The sequence below is a fragment of the Macrotis lagotis genome, chromosome X (genome assembly GCF_037893015.1).
Source record: "Macrotis lagotis isolate mMagLag1 chromosome X, bilby.v1.9.chrom.fasta, whole genome shotgun sequence".
Taxonomy (NCBI): domain Eukaryota; kingdom Metazoa; phylum Chordata; class Mammalia; order Peramelemorphia; family Peramelidae; genus Macrotis; species Macrotis lagotis.
This window is the reverse complement of record NC_133666.1, coordinates 167,932,523-167,955,546: the sequence shown is the minus strand read 5'-3', so window position 1 is coordinate 167,955,546 and position 23,024 is coordinate 167,932,523. Positions and strand designations below refer to the sequence as shown.

General features: G+C 35.9%; 1 protein-coding gene across 3 annotated transcripts in view; it reads right to left on the bottom strand.

Annotated features, from left to right (window-relative positions):
* TOM1L2 (target of myb1 like 2 membrane trafficking protein) overlaps positions 1-23,024 on the bottom strand; it is a 170,746-nt gene that overhangs the window by 126,242 nt on the left and 21,480 nt on the right. The window contains exon 2 of one of the 3 annotated variants that reach the window (XM_074208439.1): positions 4,800-4,890. The exons of the other annotated variants lie outside the window; for them this stretch is intronic. Within the exon in view, the coding sequence (XP_074064540.1) occupies positions 4,800-4,803 (4 nt within the window). The 5' untranslated portion in view covers positions 4,804-4,890. The remainder of the gene's footprint in view (positions 1-4,799; positions 4,891-23,024) is intronic. 3 annotated transcript variants of the gene reach the window in all.

The following is a 23,024-nucleotide window of genomic DNA, read 5'->3' as shown; positions in this document are numbered from 1 at the left end:
GGATGGTGGGAGAGAATTTGGAACTTAAAATAGTAAAAGATTAAAAATTGTTTTTATATGTAATTGGAAAAAATAAAAGAAACTACTGGGGAAAATAAAGGTTACAGATTTATAGTTATATATACAATCCCTTTTTTCCTGATTTTTGTTTTTAGAGATATTAATTTTTGTTGGTGATTGTCAAGTTTAGAATCACAAACAATAAAAACTCTTTAAAAAGGAAATATTTCTAATTACATTTCAGGTTTGTGTCATTGCTCTCCAACTGAACTATAAAGTCTTCAAAGGTGAGGACCTTTTTGTATGAACTGATGCAAAGTGAAAAAAAAGCAGAGCCAAGCAAATAATATACACGACTACAATGATGAAAAATGAAGAAAACTATTAAAAGAAAAATTAATCTGTGTGAAACAAAAAACCCAATGAGGGCCTAGAGAACAAGTCATGAAAATTGCCTCCCTCCCTATAAAACAGAAGAAAAAAACTTTCAAACAGAATATGAGTTAGACATATTTACTATATTGGATACTGTGTGGGATGAATGTAACCACTTAAATAAATATTGGAGATTTCTCAAGGTAAGAAGGGAAAAAGATTTTCGATTCTCAAGAAACTAGACCCACTCAGCCTTAAAGATGGAGAATGCAGGAAAGGGACAAAAGACTCTAAGGGTCATAGATCCTAACACAATTTCCCCCCCTCCCCCCACTGACCCATCTTCAATAGTGAGGAATGTGGTCTTCACAATCTAAACTAATCTAAAGAAAAAAGCATATAATTCAAACAGAGACAGGATTATCCCTCCAGCCAGGAGGAATGTCCAGACTTCAACAGATAAGACAGATTCTTTACATGTCAGTCATGATACCCCAGAAGTTGCTTGTCAGGGGCAGAAGAGATATTATATATAACACAGTTAACTATTTCTAATCTATAATATTCTACTGAAGAAATCTCAGGCCTTAATCCTACTCAATACTTTTGTTTAACTGTTTTTCTTGGTCACAAAAAGAATTCAATCTGGGAAGGAGGGTTTTTCTTTAACTCCCTTCCCCAAACATCAAAAAAAAAACAAACCCAAAAAACCAAATTGGCAATACAGTTATTTTGGGAATCATCAGCATCTCAAAAACTCCTCATAAATGAGTTATGACTAGATATAGATTAACTATACCTGCATTCATAAGATCACAAGACAAGAAACTACATATAAAATAAAAGATTCCATGAAATAACACTGGGGAACTTAAATATAGAGATTCTGTTGAGTTTCTCTAATTCCAGTCCACTCAAGGTCCAGTTTTGCAGATTTCTGTTGAGTTCCTCCCAAAGTAGTGACAGTATAAACTCTTACTCATCCCATAAGAGGCAGCAAACATTGATTCTTAGAAGCCAACCTCTTAAACTGCATACCATCACAGTTCAAACTGGGGACCCAATTTCAATATCAAAGGTCATACTATTAAAAAAAGTCAGACAAGAACCAGATCAGGTATATTTTAAAGCTATGACTAGAGCGTAAATTTTTAACCAAAGAATAGAGGCAATTATAAAAAAGTAAAATAGATTAATTAATTAATTAAGTGAAATTTAAGTTTCTGCAAGAACAAAAAGTATCAACTGCGAAAAAAATCTTTGCATAGTTGTCAAAGATGATATTCAAAATATAAAGGACAGCTAGGTGGTTCAGTGGATAGAGAATCAGCTCTGGAGTTGGGAGGAAACTAAGTTCAAATCCAGCCTCAGAGGCTTAATAATGACCTAGCTGTGTGATCTTGGGCAAGTCCCTTAATCCCCATTGCCTTGCAAAAACCCAAAACCAAAAAACAAACCAAAAACCCAAATGGGGTCACTAGGAGTCAGATATGACTGAAAAAATGTGAACTAACAATTCTAAAATAAGAATTTTAAACTATTAATAATACAATGAGGGGCGACTAGGTGGCACAGTGGATAGAGCACTGGCCTTGGAGTCAGGAGTACCTGGGTTCAAATCCGACCTCAGACACTTACTAATTACCTAGCTGTGTGGCCTTGGGCAAGCCACTTAACCCCACTGCCTTGCAAAAACTAAAAAAAAAAAAAAAATAATAATAATAATAATAATACAATGAAACTTTTAAGTTCAATAACTAGCGAGAAAAATGAAAATTAAAAAAAATTTCTGAGGTTTCATATCACATCCAGAAAATTGGCAAAGGTAAACAAAGATGGAAATAAATATAGCTAACTCAATATGCTGAAGATATCCACTATTGGTGGAACTGTGGATTTATCCAATCTTCTAGAAAGGTATTTGAAGTTATAAGGAATATAGGATGTTTGTGGGTTTCACAGGATATAAGAGGAGACTGTTAGTTAAAAGATATATAACATTACAAAGGCTGGGGTCTGTATTGAATAGGAAAGACACCAGACTATGCAAGTATCTGAGAGTAAGACAAAAAGGGAGATAAAGGAATTGACCCTACCAATCACCAAACTGGGAGAAGTCTTCTAACCGGACCCCAAGATACCAAACCTGAGATTGGACCGGCCTGCTCCAACTAGTCTTGGGTTGACCTAGGGTCTCTGACCTCTGCAAGTGTGCTTACTTAATGAGGTCCATACATACCTATTATGATACACCCCCCCAGTGATTGGTGATGATTGAGGTTCCTCAGCATAACATGTACTGTATGACCAGGGTGGGGAAACATATTAAAGAGTAGTATGGGGTATGCAAATCAATTAGATTGTGCCCTTGATGATTCAAACCAATGACTGGCTCAGAGGGGAGGAGCAAGCCTTTCAAATTGTATGTAAAATTGGACATTGTCACAATTTGGGACTTTTTTCCTATTAGGGAAGATTGTACTTTGAAGACTGAGGTTCAAATCTCAGTTCTGTCACTTATTATATGTGAGTTTAGTATTCTCAAGGAAAAACATGAGGAGGGGGTAAGATGAGATGATTTACCTCTGAGGTACCTCCAGCTTTAAATCTATAATCTGATGACACCAATTCTAGTCCAATCTCTTCATTTTATAAATCAGTAAATAAATATGCAATTGAGTTCTACTGAAAGGGGTCAAGTCATATTAATAAATGAATCAACTTTTACATCTTTTTAATTTGACTTTCTTCAGATAGAGAGAAACTGCAAAACTGCCAACTGCTTCCCATGAATTGAGAGCTCTGCTCTAAAGGGCAGCTCTGTGTGAGACAATTCCACACCCAAGCCTAATTAGGGCACCACATCCTCCTGATACCCAAACAAAGGAGTTCTTCAGGACTGCTGAACAACAGAGAAAATAGGAGCTTGTTAGCTATATAATCCTAGGGTTGCTGATCCAACTTCTTTTATTACAGGAATTCCCTTGAGGCGGGATCCACAATTTTAAATGCATTTGCAGGACTTTTAGAAATGAGGTCCATTCCATTTACTGTATTGAATAAAATATTTTATATGTGTATACATGTGAGAGAGAGATCAATAGGATAAGAGGAGAGTGATTTTAGGATGTACTGAAGATTCTCAAGTGAGGTTAGATTTTAGTATGAACTAATTATAAAAATTAACTGATGGTACCAGCTGTAATCCCAGATGGTTACACCAAGAACTGAAACTGGGCTGACAAGAGCATAGTAAGTCTACACTGAGAATAAAAGGCCATTTGGGTACTCTGTGTTGGTATATATTACCACATTTAAAAAGAGTGAATACACTTAATGACCATTTGAAAACTCAGGATGTGAGCAGTATGTGCTACTGAACACCTGCAAGATTTTCCTTCTTCACAAAGAGGCTATTTCCTTGCCAATTCCCTCTTCTTCAAAGCTCTTTTTTAGGGCTCTCTACTCACCTTGCTTACTTGTTGATTACGTGCCTCTACTATTCAATGATGCCATATTGCCCTACTCTTCCTGAGGGCATTCCATTATGACTTACAGGGGAGATAAAGTAAACTGGCAAATATACTTTGGTATTTTAGTATTGGAAACAACCTTTTCCTGTGGCTACACTGGATTAAAGAGTAAGAGGCCAGAAGAAACTTTAATATAAATGTCCCTCAGGAAAGCTGAGACTATGACTACTTCTACTTGGCTTACTAGATTCAAAAAAGAACCTTTCTCAATAAAGTCCCAAAGCAGACATCACAGAAGAGGCAAAGGTTGGCAGGGTGAGATGGGAGGGAGCCTCATTCCATGGGTGCTAGTACTAAAATCATTATTGATCTGTCATCCCCAAAATGACATCATGGGAGAATAATTATAAACATGTAGGAGAGGCCAAAAGGGAAAAAAAAAATCTTTCAGTTTTGCAGTACTGTTCTTAAACTTCACATGATCTGTTTTGTTTTTTAAAGTTCCCTACATCTCATGCTCATTAAAACTATTGCACTTTGAACAACTCCTGCACAAAGCTGTGCCTCAGAACTGGGCCCAAAGAAAAGTTCTCCTTGTCACTTGCAATATTCAAAGTCATTTAAGGGGAGAAGTCAAGAGCAGGCCACTGGAGTGAGACTAGAATGTCTAGAAGTTTCTCATTCTTTTGGGGCTCAACTGAGTTTTAGAAGAAAAAGTAGCATCTCTGCATTGGGAAAGTACTGAATATATCATTGGCAAGTTCACCCATATTTCTGATTCCTGAATTTTAGAATTCGTTCTTGCATTAGAAACACTAAAGTAAAAGGCTGGGTCAAACATAAGAAATATTTTTTGAAGGTAGGCAAAAATTTTTTTATACTTAGAAAAGATCCCTAATACAAATGCCACTCAGTTTTAAAAATATATTTTATAATGACCAAACTATCTACCCATCTGTGGTTTATCCACAGCACTCTGTCTCTTCCCTTCCAGTTTACTTCCAGGCTTCTGAATGTTGGGCAATCAGATATGGGTCAGGACCTTGAAGAAAAAAGGATGAATGAAGATACAGGTATACAATGATGTCTTATTTGCATTTTGAATTATCTATGACACTATCTATCCCCTTCTAGCAACATGAATACTCAAGAATTGGTTACATTTTGGAAACCATAATAAAAATAAGAACAGACAATAGAGATAACATTGAAAAGATCACTATAGTTGCATTTTTATATAAAGAGACCATCATAGATGTATAATAAATGAATAAGAAAGCATTTAATAAAACCTTAAAAATGGACCAGGAGGGACAGCTAGGTGGCACAGTGAATAGGGGACTGGCCCTGGAGTCAGGAGGACCTGAGTTCAAATCTGATCTCAGACACTTAATAACTGCCTAGCTGTGTGACCTTGGGCAAGTCACTTAACACCATTGCCTAAAATAAAAAAAAAATAAAAATAAATGAACCAGGCACTGTACTAGATGCTGGGGATACAAGACAAATGCCAAATTGTCTTACATTCTAATAGGGGAGAAAACATATGTATGGGGTATGGTAACCAGAAAGTATGTTTTGGTTTAAGAAGTCATAGGGATGATGAATGAAGTTACAGGACACTTTTCTAGAAGCAGTGGTAATACTGATTTATATTCCCATTTCCTGAGCAAGAGGTGGAAAGTTGGGGAGGATGGGGAAGATCAGTGCAAGAATGATACAGTGAGCTCATGCCGAATAGGGCAGCATGACCTAGTAGGAGAATGCCAGCAACTGCATCAATATACCTTAGAAGTTGATTTCAGATATAATATTCAGAACTGAATTGGACTGGTAAACACAGATCCTCTAAGATCAATGGACCTGTGCAATGCATAACTTATTAACAATGTGACTTTAAAGGGAGTCTATTTAAATAGGTCACCTTGCAAAATACTTTTCAAAGCCTGCCAAGTGAAACATGCAAATAAGATGGAATACATTTAGGGAACAGGAACCTTCCTATTTTCCTCAAAGTTTACTTAAAGAGTCCTAAGTAAAATCTGTAACTTGCAAACATTTAGAAATACTGCAACATGAATTTTTATCCCTAAACTGTGTGGAGACAAAGAGGAGGCAGACAGTTCTGATGTTCTAATGTATGCAAAACAGTCAAAATAATCATTTGAAAAATAGTACCATCAAGTATTCCTACAATGAAGAACATGGAGAACTGTTTAGGCACACTGATTAAGTGTAAGCGAGTCGGCTAGTTAAAAAATATCAATCAGAGAGGCTACATCTGTTGTCCTGAGACAGGATTCCCAGTTCTGAGGCCCCAGCCTCCCACTTATTATATAAATATCATGGGCAGTTGTTTTCAAATATGTCAGATGTTGATATTGGCTAGCATGTTTATGCTTGACATTTTCAACTATAGGCCGACTCTAAGACTGTCAAAAATAGATTAGTGCCAGCAATTGTTGGCCCTAATGAGGAGAATTGAAGGGAAAAAACTCTCAAACTCTAAGTTAAAAAACTCAGTTGTGATGGTAAAAAATCAAGAGGAAAAAGCAATGCGTAAACCTATAATTCTTTATTTTTAAAAACAAGTTTTATGATATTTTCTATTTCTTACATCATCATAGTATTCCTCCCATATGTCCTTCCCCTTCCTTTCCCAGAGTACCATATGAAAACCAGCATCTTTTTAGAGTGAAAATATTTTTCCTTATTCAAAACCTTGAGATTGGGAGTAAAGGGAAAGCAAAGCAAAATTAATTTTCTATTGTGGGAACATACTTTCCTTTTTTTTAGTACAACTGGAAATATTAAAAAATAGTATTTTCTGAGAAATAAATATCTATAAGAAATCATTTTCTTCATCCTGAAATCCTCATATTTTTCCAAAGTTTTAGGAAGATGTGCTTAAAGGTCTGGAAGAAGGATTAAGTATGAAAGCAAATTTAACTGAAATCTAGTTTCTAACCTGGTCTTACAGATTCTCTAAAGCCACTACCCTTTTGACTCACTCCAAGGAAGTGACCTCTTTTTTTTGTAATTTAGAAAGAATTGAGTTATTGATCAGAGGGAGGAATAGGGCAGTACAACTCTTTGAGACGAATGGGCAAGGAAGGAATTGAGTTGTGACTATTATTCTAGAATATTAATCCAAAAACCTGTATTTGAACATAGTATGATCTTTTTTCCTTGTTCAAAATTCATATTACCTCAAATTGTTTTGAGATATAGAGAGATACGTGAAGGCATGACACTTTGGACATCTCTCTAAGCAAGAAATATTTCAATATAAAATAATGTTAAATTAATAAAAAAAATTTTCTGGCAGATCTATGTCCCAAACTCAGGTTATGGTATAAAAATATTCTTTTGAAAGCTCTACAGTTTAACTTCTTCCTCCCCATTCTAACTAAGACAAAAATGTCCTTTTGTAGAGATTTGTACTAGGGTTGTTATTAGCATTCCTCATGTAAAAGTCTAAATATAATCCTCAAGCAAGTAAATAAACCTCCAACTTTTCTCTGTCCACTTGAGAAGGATGGACTGCATGGCTACTCTTCACCCTTTTAAGTTCCATGGTGAAGTGTAAAGTAAAAGAGGTCTGCAAATGCTGATCTCATTCAACTAAACTCTGGTGAACAGCTACTAAAAGACTTCTATTGTGGGAGCTTTTTGAAGGACATTCCAGGCCGCAAGCAGGGCAAAAAGCTCTTTGCTTTCTCATCTCCCTATTTCTACCAATGCCAAAATACAGGATCATTTTTCTCATCCTTTCTACTCAGTGTTCTTCATAAATGAGAACAATTTCAAGCAGGAAATGGCTTTATAGTGTCATTGAATAAGAAAAGTATAGGTGTTCCCACATTAGAGAATCTTACTAAATGCTTTCTTTGCTTTTGTGCTAGAACTATATTTTGGGAGTAGGGTAAGGGATGGTGAATGGTTCCAATCTGTAATTTACTATATGGAGGTATTCCCAGGGGTGAATTCTCTCTACCCATGAGTACCTGCAAGCCACACAATTACAAATCACAATTTACAGTCTCAGTTTTGCTCAGGGCACTGACAGTTTGAGGTAACTTGCCAGTCAGAGCCTTGAAGTGTCAGAGAAGGGATTTAGAAACAGATCTTCCTGATTCAAGGCAAGTTCTCTCTTCACTGAACTTAACTGCTGTCCATAATTAAATGTGCTCACTAAAACCAACTGCATTAATTTTTCTTTTTTAACAGTTATCCCAGGGTAGCACAATTGCAAGTAAGTGACAGATGTCCCAAGGAGGTAATTTGTTGGAAGTTGTACAGCATAGAATATAAGATCTACTACCTCCTAAACACAATTTTTCTGATGATCAAAATAGAAACCAATAAGATCTAATTATTATCATACCATTGAAATGGCAGTTTCTTTTTTAATTTTATTTATTTAAGGCAATGGGGTTAAGTGACTTACTCAAGGTCACACAGCTAGGCAATTATTAAGTGTCTGAGGCCACATTTGAACTCAGGTCTTCCCAACTCCAGGGCCCAACTCTATCTACTGAGCTACCCAGCTGCCCTGAAATGGCAGTTTCTTAAAAGATTTCAAGTCTTTGAGACATTTTAGTGATGATGATATTTTTACCATGGTTTTCATTAAATACCCAAATAGGAGGGATATTCTTTCCTAGATGATGTTTGTAAATTGACCTATAAGAGATTCTACCAAAATATTATCAGAGACAGCAACATCACTGGAATTAACTGTGAAATACTGACACTGTTCTCTCTTTCAAAATGTCACTTCTCTATCTGCCACTAAATTATGCTGTCAATGTGCTTTTAAAATACATTTTTCGGAAAAGATGGAGAATTACCATTACAAACTTTGCTGTACTAATCTAACAAGAGACACTTGGTTCTAGATAGAAAAGTACTAGTATTTTAAAATTTTGAAAATGGATAGGAATGTGCATCAGGTTTAGCATTAGTAAGGACATAGGTCCCCAGGAGTCAAAGACCCCGTGAAACTGCGCCCTTTTGCCAGTAAATAGTATGACTTAAAAAGTACTTCGCATTCTATCAAAAATTGTAAAGAACAAAAAAACTTTCTTTAAGATTTTATTTATTTTGAGTTTTACAATTTTCCCCCCAATCTTCCCCCACCACCACCAAAGAAGGCAGTCTGCTAGTCTTTACATTGTTTCCATGGTATATACTAAATTTAAGTTGAATGTCGTAAGAGAGAAATCATGTCCCTAAGGAAGAAAGATAAAGTATAAGACAAAGCAGAATTACATAATAAGATAACGTGTTGTTTTTTTTTTTTATAAATTAAAGGTAATAGTCTTTGGTCTTTGTTCAAACTCCACAAATTCTTTCTCTGGATACAGATGGTATTCTTCATTGCAGACAACCCAAAATTGTCCCTGATTGTTGCACTGATGGAATGAGCATGTCCATCAAGGTTGATCATCACCCCCATGTTGCTGTTAGGGTGTGCAATATTTTTTCTGGTTCTGCTCATCTCGCTCAGCATCAGTTCATGCAAATCCCTCCAGGCTTCCCTGAATTACCATCCCCCCTGGTTTCTAATAGAACAATAGTGTTCCATGACATACATATACCACAGTTTGCTAAGCCATTCCCCGATTGAAGGACATTTACTTGATTTCCAATTCTTTGCCACCACAAACAGGGCTGCTATGCATGATCTTTTCACCCTTTTCCATGATCACTTCAGGGTATGGACCCAGGGAATTGCTGGGTCAAAGGCAAACCCTTTATTTTCTACCTAATTCCTATCCATTCTCCAAGTTCTAGATCAAATGTCACTTCATAAAGCTTTCTGATTTCGTTTGACTTAATATAATATCTCTTTCATGCTCCCATTAAGTACTATGTACCTTTGTTACAGAACTTAAAAATTCTACTTTGCAATTGAATTACCTATCATTATGTCTTATCTTTCTTACTAGATTCTCTCTTCCAAGAGAACAAGGACTTTACTCAGTCTTACGACGGTATATATCTCTATCTCTATCTCAATCTCTATAAAGCATGAATATAAAAGATATTACTTGCCCATGATGTCATAACAATGCAGTAACAGTGAAATAGAAATGAAGAAAACAATTTACAAAATGATTATATGTTGTGTAATAATAATAATGATAATAATGAAAAATCATGGTCCTAAGCCTGGAAGGAGTTGCATGAACTGATGTTGAGTGAGATGAGCAGAACCAGAAAAACATTGCACACCCTAACAGCAACATGGGGGTGATGATCAACCTTGATGGACTTGCTCATTCCATCAGTGCAACAATCAGGGACAATTTTGGACTGTGATGGAGAATACCATCTGTATCCAGAGAAAGAATTGTGGAGTTTGAACAAAGACCAAAGACTATTACCTTTAATTTAGGGGGGGGGGAAACTGTTACCTTATGTAATTTTGCTATCTCTTATACTTTATTTTTCTTCCTTAAGAATATGATTTCCCCCTCATCACATTCAACCTAGATCAATGTATGCCATGACAAGAATATAAAGACTAATAGACTGCCTTCTGGGGGGGGGGTAGGGGGGTAGGGAGGGAAGCAAGATTAGGGGAAAAATTGTAAAACTCAAATAAAATCTTTCTGAAAAAAAAAATCATGATCCTAGAGAAATAGATGAAGAAATACACCTTTTGTTGGCAGGACTAGGGATTTTGGGTGAGGAATGTTATGTAAGCTGTCAGACCAGTTAATATGTTGGTTTTGCCTAGCTGTTTTTATTTCTTTATTATAAGGGACGACTCAACAACCAAGAAGTGGAAGGATAAATTCAGAAATGAGTGTGATACACTCAATTTGGATCAATGTACAACATGGAAACAAAGTAAAGACTGATAGATTGCTTTCTGTGGGGTGGGGGGTGGGGGGAAGGAAGTAAGATTGGGGAAAAAATTGTAAAACTCAAATAATATCTTTAATAAAAAAAAATTTAAAAAAAACACCTCAGATTAAGGGGGCAGCTAGGTGGTACACAGTGGATAGAGTCTCCCGCCTCAGACACTTAATAATTACCTAACTGTGTGGCCTTGGGCAAGTCACTTAACCCCATTTGACTTGCAAAAACCTTAAAAAAAAAGATGAAAGAGGGAAAGGATCTAAATGTACAAAAATATTTATAGCAGCTCTTTTTGTGACAGCCCCAAATGGGAAACTAAGGAGATGTTTTATTTATCCTGTGTCCTTGCTTGGTATATGTTTGTATGTTGTCTTCCTCATTAAACATAAACTTCTTGAGGACAAAAAAAAAGAAAAAAGAAGTGAGTGTGATATGAAAAAAGGCAACAATAAATTTTTTTAAACAGTGGAAGTAGCATATCTATAACAGAATCCAAGTTTCCTGAATAGTATTGCAATTTACATTTAATGCAACAAGGAGACTTTTACCTCTTCTTAAAGATCTCAAATCTGTTCAGTTCAAAGTTGATGAATACAAAGATCAGTTTTTCTAATTAATAGAATAATTCTTATCACTCAATTCTACATATAGTCTTATAAATCATTATTGCAATCTATGAGTTAAGATATGAGTGTTTCAGTACTGTGAATATATGGCTGTAAATGGTCAATGTCTCAGTGTACTAAGAATATTTATCAGCACCTGATGGTCAATTCATTATGTGAATAGAACAAGAATGCTATAAATTGTAAGAAGTAACTTTGAGGGTCCATTCTAACAACAGTACACAATCTGGGTAAAAATTCTAAGCATTCAGTATTGCAGAAAAAGTAATTTAAAAAGTACTATGGGGGCAGCTAGGTGGCGCAGTGGATAGAGCACCGGCCCTGGAGTCAGGAGTACCTGAGTTCAAATGTAACCTCAGACACTTAATAATTACCTAGCTGTGTGGCCTTGGGCAAGCCACTTAACCCCATTGCCTTGCAAAAAAAAAAAAAGTACTATGAAACCACTAAAACAAGAACAAAAACAACAAAAATCTGTAGCAAATGCAAACCTCTAAATGAATGTTTCAGAGTTAGCTTGGAAGACTATATGGTTATTTCCAAGGAGTTTACATTTCTGATATTTTAGGAGGATCTCTTTTGGATCACTTTATTAAGACACAAATAAAATCACTGGATTTTGAACTGAACCAGAATCTCAATGATGGAGCACTCACTTTGTCAGAGGAGTAATGTTGACCCCTCTGGGGCTTAATCTCTGTCCTCCCAAGTTATAGCCTAACCATCATCCCCTTTCCTGATGAATTGCTTTGCTATCTGCTGCCTGTGCTAAAGTCAGGATGGAGAGATCCAGCTCAGGATGTCTCACCTATGTTCAGGGAAAAAGAAAAATGCAAAAGAGGCTGCAAGAGACTTCACCAGGCCAGTTTGTATGCTTTAGCTACCAGGTGCAAGCGGTTCTCATTTAGTCCAGGTGGGGAAGATTACTGAGAGGAAAAAGGGGCAAGGGAAAGGGAGAGAAAGCAGGAGAGAGAGAGAGAAAGGGAAAAGAGAGAGAGAGAGAGGAGGGAAGTGGAGGGGAGGGAATCATAGAGGAGAGGAGGAGGAGCAAGGGAGATACAGAGAAAGGAGAGAAAGAGAGGGGCAGAGAATCTCTAGTTATTGATTGAATAATTTCCCTAGAGCAATGGGAGATGCCTCACTGTAAGAAATCTTACCACAGAAGTATTACCATAAAGATCAGAAGCACAGAGACCATCAGGTCTTGCCTTCCTTTGCAAAAAAAAAATATAAATAATTAGGCCAGGCCTGACTCAGGCAAGTTTTATAAGAGATTTCATAGAAGGCTAATAAAAGAAGGTATACTTAGCCAGACCATAAGAAGGATATTGAGAGTGGGGAAAGGATAATAAACGAGGATGCAGGATTGATTCCATGTCATGAAGTTTCCCTATACTGGTGTTAGTTATACTAATCTGCCAGTCAGAAGCCTGAGAAGAAGCTTGGCATAGTTTCATTTGGGATTCAGCAAACCAGGGAGTTACTACAACAACAAGCCAAAGTTTTACTCTCAAGGACAATTTAAAAACTATTATAGAACTGGGCAGCTAGGTGGCCCAGTGAATAGAGCACCAGCCCTGGAGTCAGGAGTACCTGAGTTCAAATCCAGCATCAGACATTTAATAATTACCTAGCTGTGTGGCCTTGGGCAAGCCATTTAACCCCATTAGTCTTACAAAAAAAAAAGCCTAAAAAAAACCCTATTATAGAACCCAAAGAGTCCAGCTATTGGGATAAAAACTCTCTCCACGACAAAAACTGCTGGGAAAATCAGAAGTTAGTATGGAAGAAAGTTGGATTAGACCAACACCTCACACCCTACATACCAAGATAAGATCTAAATGGATACAGGATTTAGACATAAAAAAAATTATAAACAAATTAGAAGATCAAGGAGTAGTTTACCTGTCAGATCTATAGAAAGGGAGGCAGTTTGTGACCAACCAAGGAAGAGATGAAGAACATCACTAAAAACAAACTAGATTGGGGCAGGGGGCTAGGTGGCTAAGTGGTCCAGTGGATAGAGCACCAGCCCTGGAGTACCTGAGTTCAAATGTGGCCTCAGACACTTAATGATTACCTAGCCACTTAACCCCATTGCCTTGCAAAAAAAAAAAAATTGATGAATTTGATTACATTAAATTAAAAGCTTTTGCACAGACAAAACCACTGTAACCAAGATCAAAAGAAATGTAGTAAAACTGGGAAACAATCTTTACAACTAGTATTTTTGACAAAGGACTCATTTCTAAAATATACAGAGAACTGAGTCAAATTAAAAAAAAACCCATTCCCCAATTGACAAATTGTCAAAGGATATGCAAAGTCAATTTACAAAAGAGGAAATCAAAGCAATCCATAGTCATATTAAAAATTACTCTAAATCATTACTTATTAGAGAAATGCAAATTAAAGATTCTCTGAGGTACCATCTCACACCTCTCAGACTGGCCAATATAACCAGAAAGGACAATTATCAGTGTTGGAAGGGATGTGAGAAATCTGGGACACTATTACATTGTTGGTGGAGCTGTGAACTCTTCCAACCTTTCTGGAGAGCAATTTGTAATTATGCCCAAAGGGCAACAAAAATGTGCGTCCCCTTTGATCCAGCAATACCACTACTGGGTCTATACCCTGAAAAGATAAGGAAAAAGGGTAAAAACACTTGTACAAAAATAGTCATAGCTACCCTGTTTGTGGTGGCAAAGAATTGGAAATCAAGTAAATGTTCTTCAATTGAGGAATGGCTTAGCAAACTGTGGTATATGTATGTCATGGAACACTATTGTTCTATTAGAAATCAGGAGGGACAGGAATTCAGGGAATCCTGGAGGGATCTGCATGAACTGATGCTGAGTGAGATGAGCAGAACCAGAGGAACACTGCACACCCTAACTGCAACATAGGGGTGATGATCAACCTTGAAGGACTCACTCATTCCATCAGTGCAACAATCAGGGACAATTTGGGGTTCTCTGCAATGGAGAATACCATCTGTATCCAGAGAAAGAACTTGGAGTTTGAACAAAGATCAAGGACTATTACCTTTAATTTAGGAAAAAATCCTGATATCATATTATGTAATCTTCCTATCTCTTATACTTAATTTTTTCCCCTTAAGGATACGATTTCTCTCTCATCACATTCAATTTGGATCAATGTAATACCATGAAACAATGTAAAGACTGGCAAATTGCCTTCTGTGGGGGTGGGGGGAGGGAAGCAAGATTAGGGGGAAAATTGTAAAACTCAAAATAAATAAAAATTTTAAAATGAATAAAAAACTATTATAGGAAAAGCTACACTAGTCTTTGAAAGGTAGGGCCTTAAATATTGCTCTTACTATAAAAGTGTAAACACTGGCAAATAGTATGAACATTTATTGGATTTTCAATTTTTTAAATATTCTTTTTTATTTACATCATTTTTTTGATATTTTTTTTTATTACTATGAACTTTCCAGGCATTTTCAAACAGAGGCAGTTGGTGACAGTGGATAGAGAGAGCACTGGACTTGAGTTCAAATCCAACCTCAGATAGTTATTGGCTGTGTCATTTACCTCTGTTGCCTCAGATTCTTCCACTATAAAATAAGGACAAAAATAACAAGTACCTATTTTACAGGATTGCCATGAAGCTCAAATGAGATACTATTTCTTCATACAGTGCCTGACAGATAGTAGGCACTATAAAGAAGCTAATTCCCTTTCTATCATGAATATTTTCCCATATAAAAAAGAAATGAAACAATGAATCTCCACTATGTACACCTTTTTAAAGATATATTTTAAATATATCATTGTAGTTCCAACATTTTCCTGTTTATCTGGATTTCCTTCTGAATTTCTTGCCTTTTCTAAGCAAACTTGTATCTTCATTCTGCATTTCAAAAACAATTTGGTGACACTATTTCTTTTCTACCCAAATTTTTTTTATCACCATCCCGTCCCCCTTATGATTTATCTCTCAAAAGTACTCCCTGACAAAAAATCAAATCAAATCAAATCCTTCCCTTGTACAAATAAATACAAAGAAAATAAATCACATTAGTCATGTCAAAAATGTATGTCTCATTTTTCTAACTATAACTTCTCCGCTTAAAAGATGCTAAGCATGAGGTTCATTATTAGTTTTCTAAGAAGGAATGATCATAGATCTTTTCTACGCTACTCTGCAATATTCTAGGGCTTGATTCAAGCAATACAAGGCTACCTGAAAATATGGATGCTTAGAAGACCTCACCATCAAAAGGGAATCTCTCCTCAACTTTGACTTTGCTCTAGAACTTCACTATCATGAGGAAAAAAATAGCCTTGATAAGAAAATATCACTCTCTTCAGGTATGCTTCACCTGATATTTATTTTGGTGAATAGGATTATTTGTGTCATATCTTCCTAGGAATTCTCAAAAGATCCTGATGTACAGATAGAAGGTATTTCGCTGTAAGAAAGTTTGTAAGGTGGTGTTTTATTCTATCAAATTAAATACGTTTATAAAATAATTAACAGAAAGCACAATGGGGTCTTATATTCTCTTTATTTTTCAGTTATTTTTAGATTATGACAAAAGCCTTGCTTCTTTTAAGCCAGTTCAAATATCAGTAACATTAAGTCTCTCCTGATCCCCCCCCCAATTGCTAGTGCCTTCCCTCTTAAACTACCTTGTATTTATTATATTTAATTCTATTACATGTACTTGTTTCCATCTGTTACCTTCTCCAAAAGAAGACTCCTTACAAGAAAGGATTCTTTTGTGAAATGTATTTATATGCCCTATGTACCTAGCTCAGTACCGCCGGTCACACAGTAAACTCTTAATAAATACTTGAGTAAATTGAGTGCTTGATTAATATGGCCCAATGTTGCATATTGCTTAAGAAAACCTGCTAATGTTATCATCAGGAATACTCTCAAAAAGATTTGGCAGAGATGGGAGAGTAGGTATGTAGGCCAGTGGCTAGAGGGTCACCTTTTTTTTTCACAGAGATTAATATTTCTACCTTTCATCTGGGTTAAAAATCAAAGTTACTTTCCAACTTGCTGTGACCCTGGCAAAGTTACTTTAATTCTCTGTTCCTCAGTTTCCTTATCTGTAAAATAAAATATTGTACTTATTGCCCCCCCAAAAGATATATTTCTACCTTTCTGCAATTATTTGTGAATTTTTATAGCCATGTGCAGAACTTCAAAATGTGCATACTCCTTTCTATTTCCCATTTAGTTAATTCCTAGAAATCAATAATTATCTACCTCTTCTAAAATTTATTCAGGTCTTTGCTTTCTTTTTTTATTTTTCTATTATATATGTCTAGCTCTAAAGTCCCACTATTATAACTTTTCTTTATATAACCTTTTAATTCAACTTTTTCCTTAAGAATGTAGATGTTTTCTCTTTTAGAGAATCTATATTATTTATTTATATTATTTCACAATTGATGATACCTTTAAAGCAGAATGTATTTTCCCTATTTCTCTCAATGAAGTCTATTTTTTTTAGGTTTTTGCAAGGCAAATGGGGTTAAGTGGCTTGCCCAAAGGCCACACAGCTAGGTAATTATTAAGTGTCTGAGACTGGCTTTGAACCCAGGTACTCCTGACTCCAGGGCTGGTGCTTTATCTATTGCGCCACCTAGCCAACCCAATGAAGTCTATTTTTAATAATTGCTTATCTGAGATCATGATTGCTACCTGTGCTTTTTAAAATTTGTCTACAACACAAAAAATTCTTCTTCAATCTCATTTTAATTTCATGAAATATGTATTTCCTGTAAAGAACATATTATTGGATGCTACTTATTAATCCAGTATATGTTCTGTTTTAATAGTGAAGCCTTCTAATTTTAAATATTATGACTCTTCATTGCATATTCACCTTCATCTCAATCCTTTCCTGCTTCTTTTACGCTTTTCACCCCTTCCCCCTTTTCTTTTTACAAAGAAGGAAATGGAGAAAGAATGTGATCATTGGTAATCTATAACTAAAGTAGTCTGTTCCTACTTCTTTGTTCCTCCTTTTTTCTCCAAACCCAGATTCTAATTTCGATTTTTGTATTTTCTCTAGTTTTAATCCCCCATCTCTTTATTATTTATCCTCTTTTTCGACTGTTAGATATTAAAACTAAGTATCAAAATAAAATTAACTTAGATAACTAGTCTTTTATATTGCTCTATCACAAAATGCTAAACCTCAATAGTAAAGAATAATGAAGCATATTCAATCTCATTTTCTCACTAAAAATATTATAATTATAATTTTAGTAAATGCAAAAAGATCTTTGTACTTTTACATAATTTCTAAAATAGTTTATTTCATTTTTATATGTCTATTTTTGCAAATGTTCAATAGTATGCATATATTATTATTATAACAATTTATATATATAATTTATGAATAAACATATATGCTGTGGGTAATGTGATAAAAAAATTTTAACTAATGTAATTCTTCTATAGAAATCTCTAGTAGCTTTTTTTTTTGGAAATTATTATGGTACAGCACAATCAAAAAAGTTCAGATACATCTGGGCTACAAGGTCCAGGGAATATTTCAAGGAGTTAGGTCCTTAATTAGGCCTTGGAGACTAAAGCTAAATTTGACTGATGGAGGGATTTATAATCAAGAAGCAGGCATTAAGGTGAAGTACCGACATGGTGAGTTTGAGGAAATGAGTATTGCTCGATATTACTTGATCAAAAAGCTACTGATTGTGTATGGATCAGCCTGTCTCTTGGTATCTCCCTTCAATGGGCAGCTAGGTGGTGCAATGGATAGAGCACTGGCCTTGGATTCAGGAGGACAGGGTTCAAATCTGACCTCTCATACATATTCCACTTACTAGCTGTGTGATCTTGGGCAAGTCACTTAACCCTGATTGCCCCGCATCCAGGGTCATCTCCAGTAGTCCTACTTCATATCTAGTCACTGGACCCAGATGTCTCTGGAGGATAAAGTGAGGATGGTGACTTAGTATAGCATCACCTCCCTGAAGTTGTGGTCTTCTTCGAAATGAAGGACAAATATCTGATACTCCTTCATTATATCTATGAAATATGAATAAGAGCTCCTTCATAAGATTGTCAAAGGCTAATCTGGTAGATAAAACTTGCTGTAAAACTCTTAGGTCAAAAGCTCTAGTCAAAAGTGAAATGATAATGGCAGATTGACTCTTCTGTAACCTCTGTGGGTACAAACCCAAAGAATATTTATGATCAGTGAGATCAGATTTCTCACAGGCAAAGAAAGGTCACAAAATGAACTAAAGAAGACCATCTGTTCTTGGTTGAGTTAAAGAGATTCAAATATTCAGTTTTACTCTCCCCAGGTGTAGACTGGCAATTGCTTCTCTTGCTAAAATCCAAGAGCCAATGAAACAATTTTTATTTAACTTGGGGGGGGGGGGTAAAATATTCCCTCCAAGGAAGGTAAAAACCTAAACATCAACATATGGATTAATGAAGACCTAAGGAAACCTTCTTGCAGGGTAACAAGAGACAACAAATAGTACAAAGCTCACCCAGGTAAAGCTCTCTTCTCTCCCCCTCCCTACTTCCTTCATGTCCTCTATCTCCCTTGATCCACCCTATAGTCTCGTGTTAATTTAAAAGCAACAAATCTTAAATACAAGTAGAATAAATGCTCCCAGAGATGTCTGTATGAATAGAAATGGGAAAGTTTTATCATTGGGTTGGTGCTATAGGGTCTTATCTCTTCCTACATTTTTCATAGGTTGCTGCATCAGCAATTCCCAATACCTTGCTTCTGACATTACAACAGATGCTCTCCACTACCAATAGGATCACCCTTCATTGTCTGTTGCCAGTAGAAATTTATGAGTGCCCATTAATTAGAGACAGGGGCACAAAAATAGCTCAACTGACCTTTTCAAATACCAAAGGGTTGATTTAAAACAGAACCTGGTTAAAAGGTAATAGAGAAGTCTCTAGTTCTTCTTTTAAAGACTTTTTTATGTAGCCATTAGCCACGAAACAAATTGATTCTAGGAACAGAAAGGATAAAAACTGGAAAAAAAGCAGCTTAAAATGAAGTAAGTTATCCAGCACAGTTTATGCATGCATGCATGTACGGGAACACACACACACACACACACACACACACACACACACAACTTGTTGCTTGATTAATTCTTTAGCATATGTAAAAAGTTTTGTCTTAGGAATCTTATAGCAAATAGAAAATAACAACAAAATAGAAACTTACTATTCTCTGAGGGCACTTTTTTGATAATGATGCTGTTTGTCCTTCTTTCTCAAAGACCATGACATCAGGGAAGTGATACCATGACAAGCATGTGAATTGGATTTGAGTTAGGAGGATGCTGTGCCAAGTCACCAACCTCACTTTCTCCTCCAGATCCATCTGGGTCCAGGGGCCAGATAGGAATCAGGAAAACTGGAGATGGCCCTGGATGCAAGGCAATCAGGGTGAAGTGACTTGCCCAAGGTCACACAGCTAGGTAATTATTGTCTGGGGTTACATTTGAACTCAGGTCCTCCTGACTCCAGGGCTGGTGCTCTATCTACTCTACCACCTAACTGCCTTGGGTACATTTTTATATCAAAATAAACAATAAATTTACTTGAACAATAAACTTGTTCCATGATTCATTAATGTATTAATACTTTCTAAAACCAAAAATCTGTTATTGATTAGGAAATAAATCCACTCTTTAAAAAACCAACATTAAATGATACTAAACTGATTATTAAGCATCAGTTTCCCACAAGTACAAACCTTTAATTCTTAGTCAATCATTTATATTTGTCCAAGAAGAGTATCTTAATGCTTCAAGCACATTTTCTCTCAATCACCAAGAGAAAGTCCAAAGACAGGGCAATAGTGGGGAGAAGATCAGATGTAATCTTATAATACTTAACACTTTATGTTACTATATACACATAACACTTAATTCAAGTACAGTTTTTGCTGAAAGAGGGAATGCTGAATGTTGATAGTTGTCATACTTGGAGATTATGGTATTTTGCTACACAAGCACCAAACTAAAGTCTTCATTTCTAATTGAGTCTGTGTTATCTTGGAGGAAACTTCATTTACAATGGACATGAGTACCTTCTTTACAACCAGAGAAATGTCTGGGGCACTTAGAAGTTAAAGGAATTGCTCAGTACCATCCAGTCAAAAAATGGGAAAGGCAGAATTTAAACCCTAGTTCTTTTCAACTCAACAGTTCTGCATCCACTGCATTATATGCCTTTATTAGGGTAGAAATGCTTTGCAATATTTAAAGAAAACTCCAAGTGTACAAAGAGCAGAGTCAACTAGATGGCGCATTAGATAGAGCCCTGGACCTGGAGTCAGGAGTACCTGAGTTCAAATCCAGTCTCAGATTATTTAATAATTACCTAGCTGTGTGAACTTGACAAGTCACTTAACCCCATTAACTTGCAAAAACAACAAAAAAAAGTGAACAAAGAGCTATACACCCAAATTATCATTTGTTTGGAAGTAAAGAATGTTGAATTTTTAAAATACTACTTACAGATGGATGGCTTTAAGGATGGTAGCTTGGTGAAATCAAGTTGCAAACTAGTCATGTTTTAGACTTATTTTGAAAAGATCAACATGTACTTTCCCAAAAAATATACCTGGAACCTAGTAACAGTATAAATCCTAGATAAATATCATTAATTCATTAGTCAGTCACCAGATTGGTTACTTATTTAAAAAACCCCACAAAACTATTTCTGCCATGAACTTTCTGATTCATTTCTCTAACAGAATGGTTTTCCTGAAGAAAGGAAAGGGGAAAGGATTTATCAGAAAATATAAATTATATAAAAACACTGTTTTTACTTAAATATGCAAATTAAGCTAGTAAAATTTAGTACACTGATAAGTAAAATTAAGTAATTTTTTTTAAAGATTTTTCAAGGCAATGGGGTTAAGTGGCTTGCCCAAGGCCACACAGCTAGGTAATTATTAAGTGTCTGAGGCTGGATTTGAACTCAGGTACTCCTGACTCCAAGGCCAGTGCTCTATCCACTGTGCCACCTAGGCACCCCTAAATCAAGTCAATTATTAAGCAAAAAATTAAGTTAAAGATTTATTGAATTCCTATGTATGAATCACTCCAAGAAAACAGACCTTGAACATAGGATCTTTGTTTTTGCAATCTTTTACATAGCTAGTCCCTATTCTATTCCAAATTCAGACAAAAAAAAGACCTATAAAGGTAATATAATTCAATTCCTTAATTTTACATATGAGAAAAATGAAGCCACTATAATCAGCAGTTAAAGTCCCCATGGTAAGTAGCTCCTTGTTACCTAGGTCTATCTATCAGGCTTATGAATAATAGTAATCTTACATTTCATTATTGGTTTGTTGAGGAGGTTTATGCTGGATGTAAAAGAGATGAAAACAAAAACACAGGGCAGTGTTAAATCTGAAAACAATTAGCATCAATTAAGGAGGTCCGTATTCAGGCCCCAATGTTTATCAGGCAGGCAAATACACAAAAAACTGATGAACAAGCCAGACAATTTATGTTTCAAGAAGTAACTGGAACAAAGAGAGGAATGGCAGGAGTAGAGAGGTGTCATGAACATACTAGGAATGGGCTGTCTGAGAAACTGGCTCCAATGAGTTAATATTTGTGAGGCATTTATCATAGTGCCTTAGTTCTCCTCCAATCTCCTTAGAGAAAAAGCAGTAATAGAAGGGAAAAAACACCACCCATCACTGGGGTCCCAAAGGGGAAGGGAGGTAAAGAAGATAGGTAAAGATACATTAGAGTGGAGGGTGGGACAACAAAACAGAAGAGAAAAGGAAGACTGAAGTGTGAGGCTGACATGTGAGGTTTTCAGAAGATTTGAGGTTTGGTTCTCCTTTCCTTTAAATATTTAGAAAGTTTTAGGTACATTTCTGCTTAGGGGCAGGGATATGAACTAGATGACCTTTTAACATGAATACAGGAGGCTTGGTCAGGAAAATGGCCCCAAGGGAAGGATGAGTATATGGCTCAGATTTGAAAGACAGGAAAACCTGTGCTTAACAGGTTTTCTCTTAACAATGGAATAAAGGAAGGTGTCCTTTAGAGACATCTAGTAATTTGCAAGCCCTTACATGTCTCCTGTTAAATGTAAGGAGAACTGGGCCTAAAAGGCATCCACGTCACTTTGTCATCAAAAGATGTGTGTGTGTGTGTGTGTGTGTGTGTGTGTGTGTGTGTGTGTGTGTAACAGCACTGGACTTGCTTTTTTAACATCTCCCTCAAAAGGGAAGGCAAGAACATTATCATTCAACATTCAATTTTAAAGAACCCAAAATGAAGAACTTCATGGTAAAAATGAATTCTTTAACAAAAAATAGGATTGGATTGCTTACAGATACCCACACCTCAACTCATAAATGATTACGTGGACTGAGCTTTTCTAATCCCATAGTCAACAGAATTTTAGAGAGAAAAAGGGAAAGAATGATTGACCCATTCAATAATTTGATTTTCCTTCATCTCCTTAGTTGAAGGAAGGTAGCTATTAGCATTCTTTGAAAAATCACTGTGTTTAAGATTTGGGGGCTATAAGGTTTATATATAATATACAAAAGCAAAGGATCAGAGGAATGGGTCTAGCATTCTTTGAATGTGTGATTCTGAGAAGCAGTACTTGAAATTTCTCATCTCCAAATCACAGG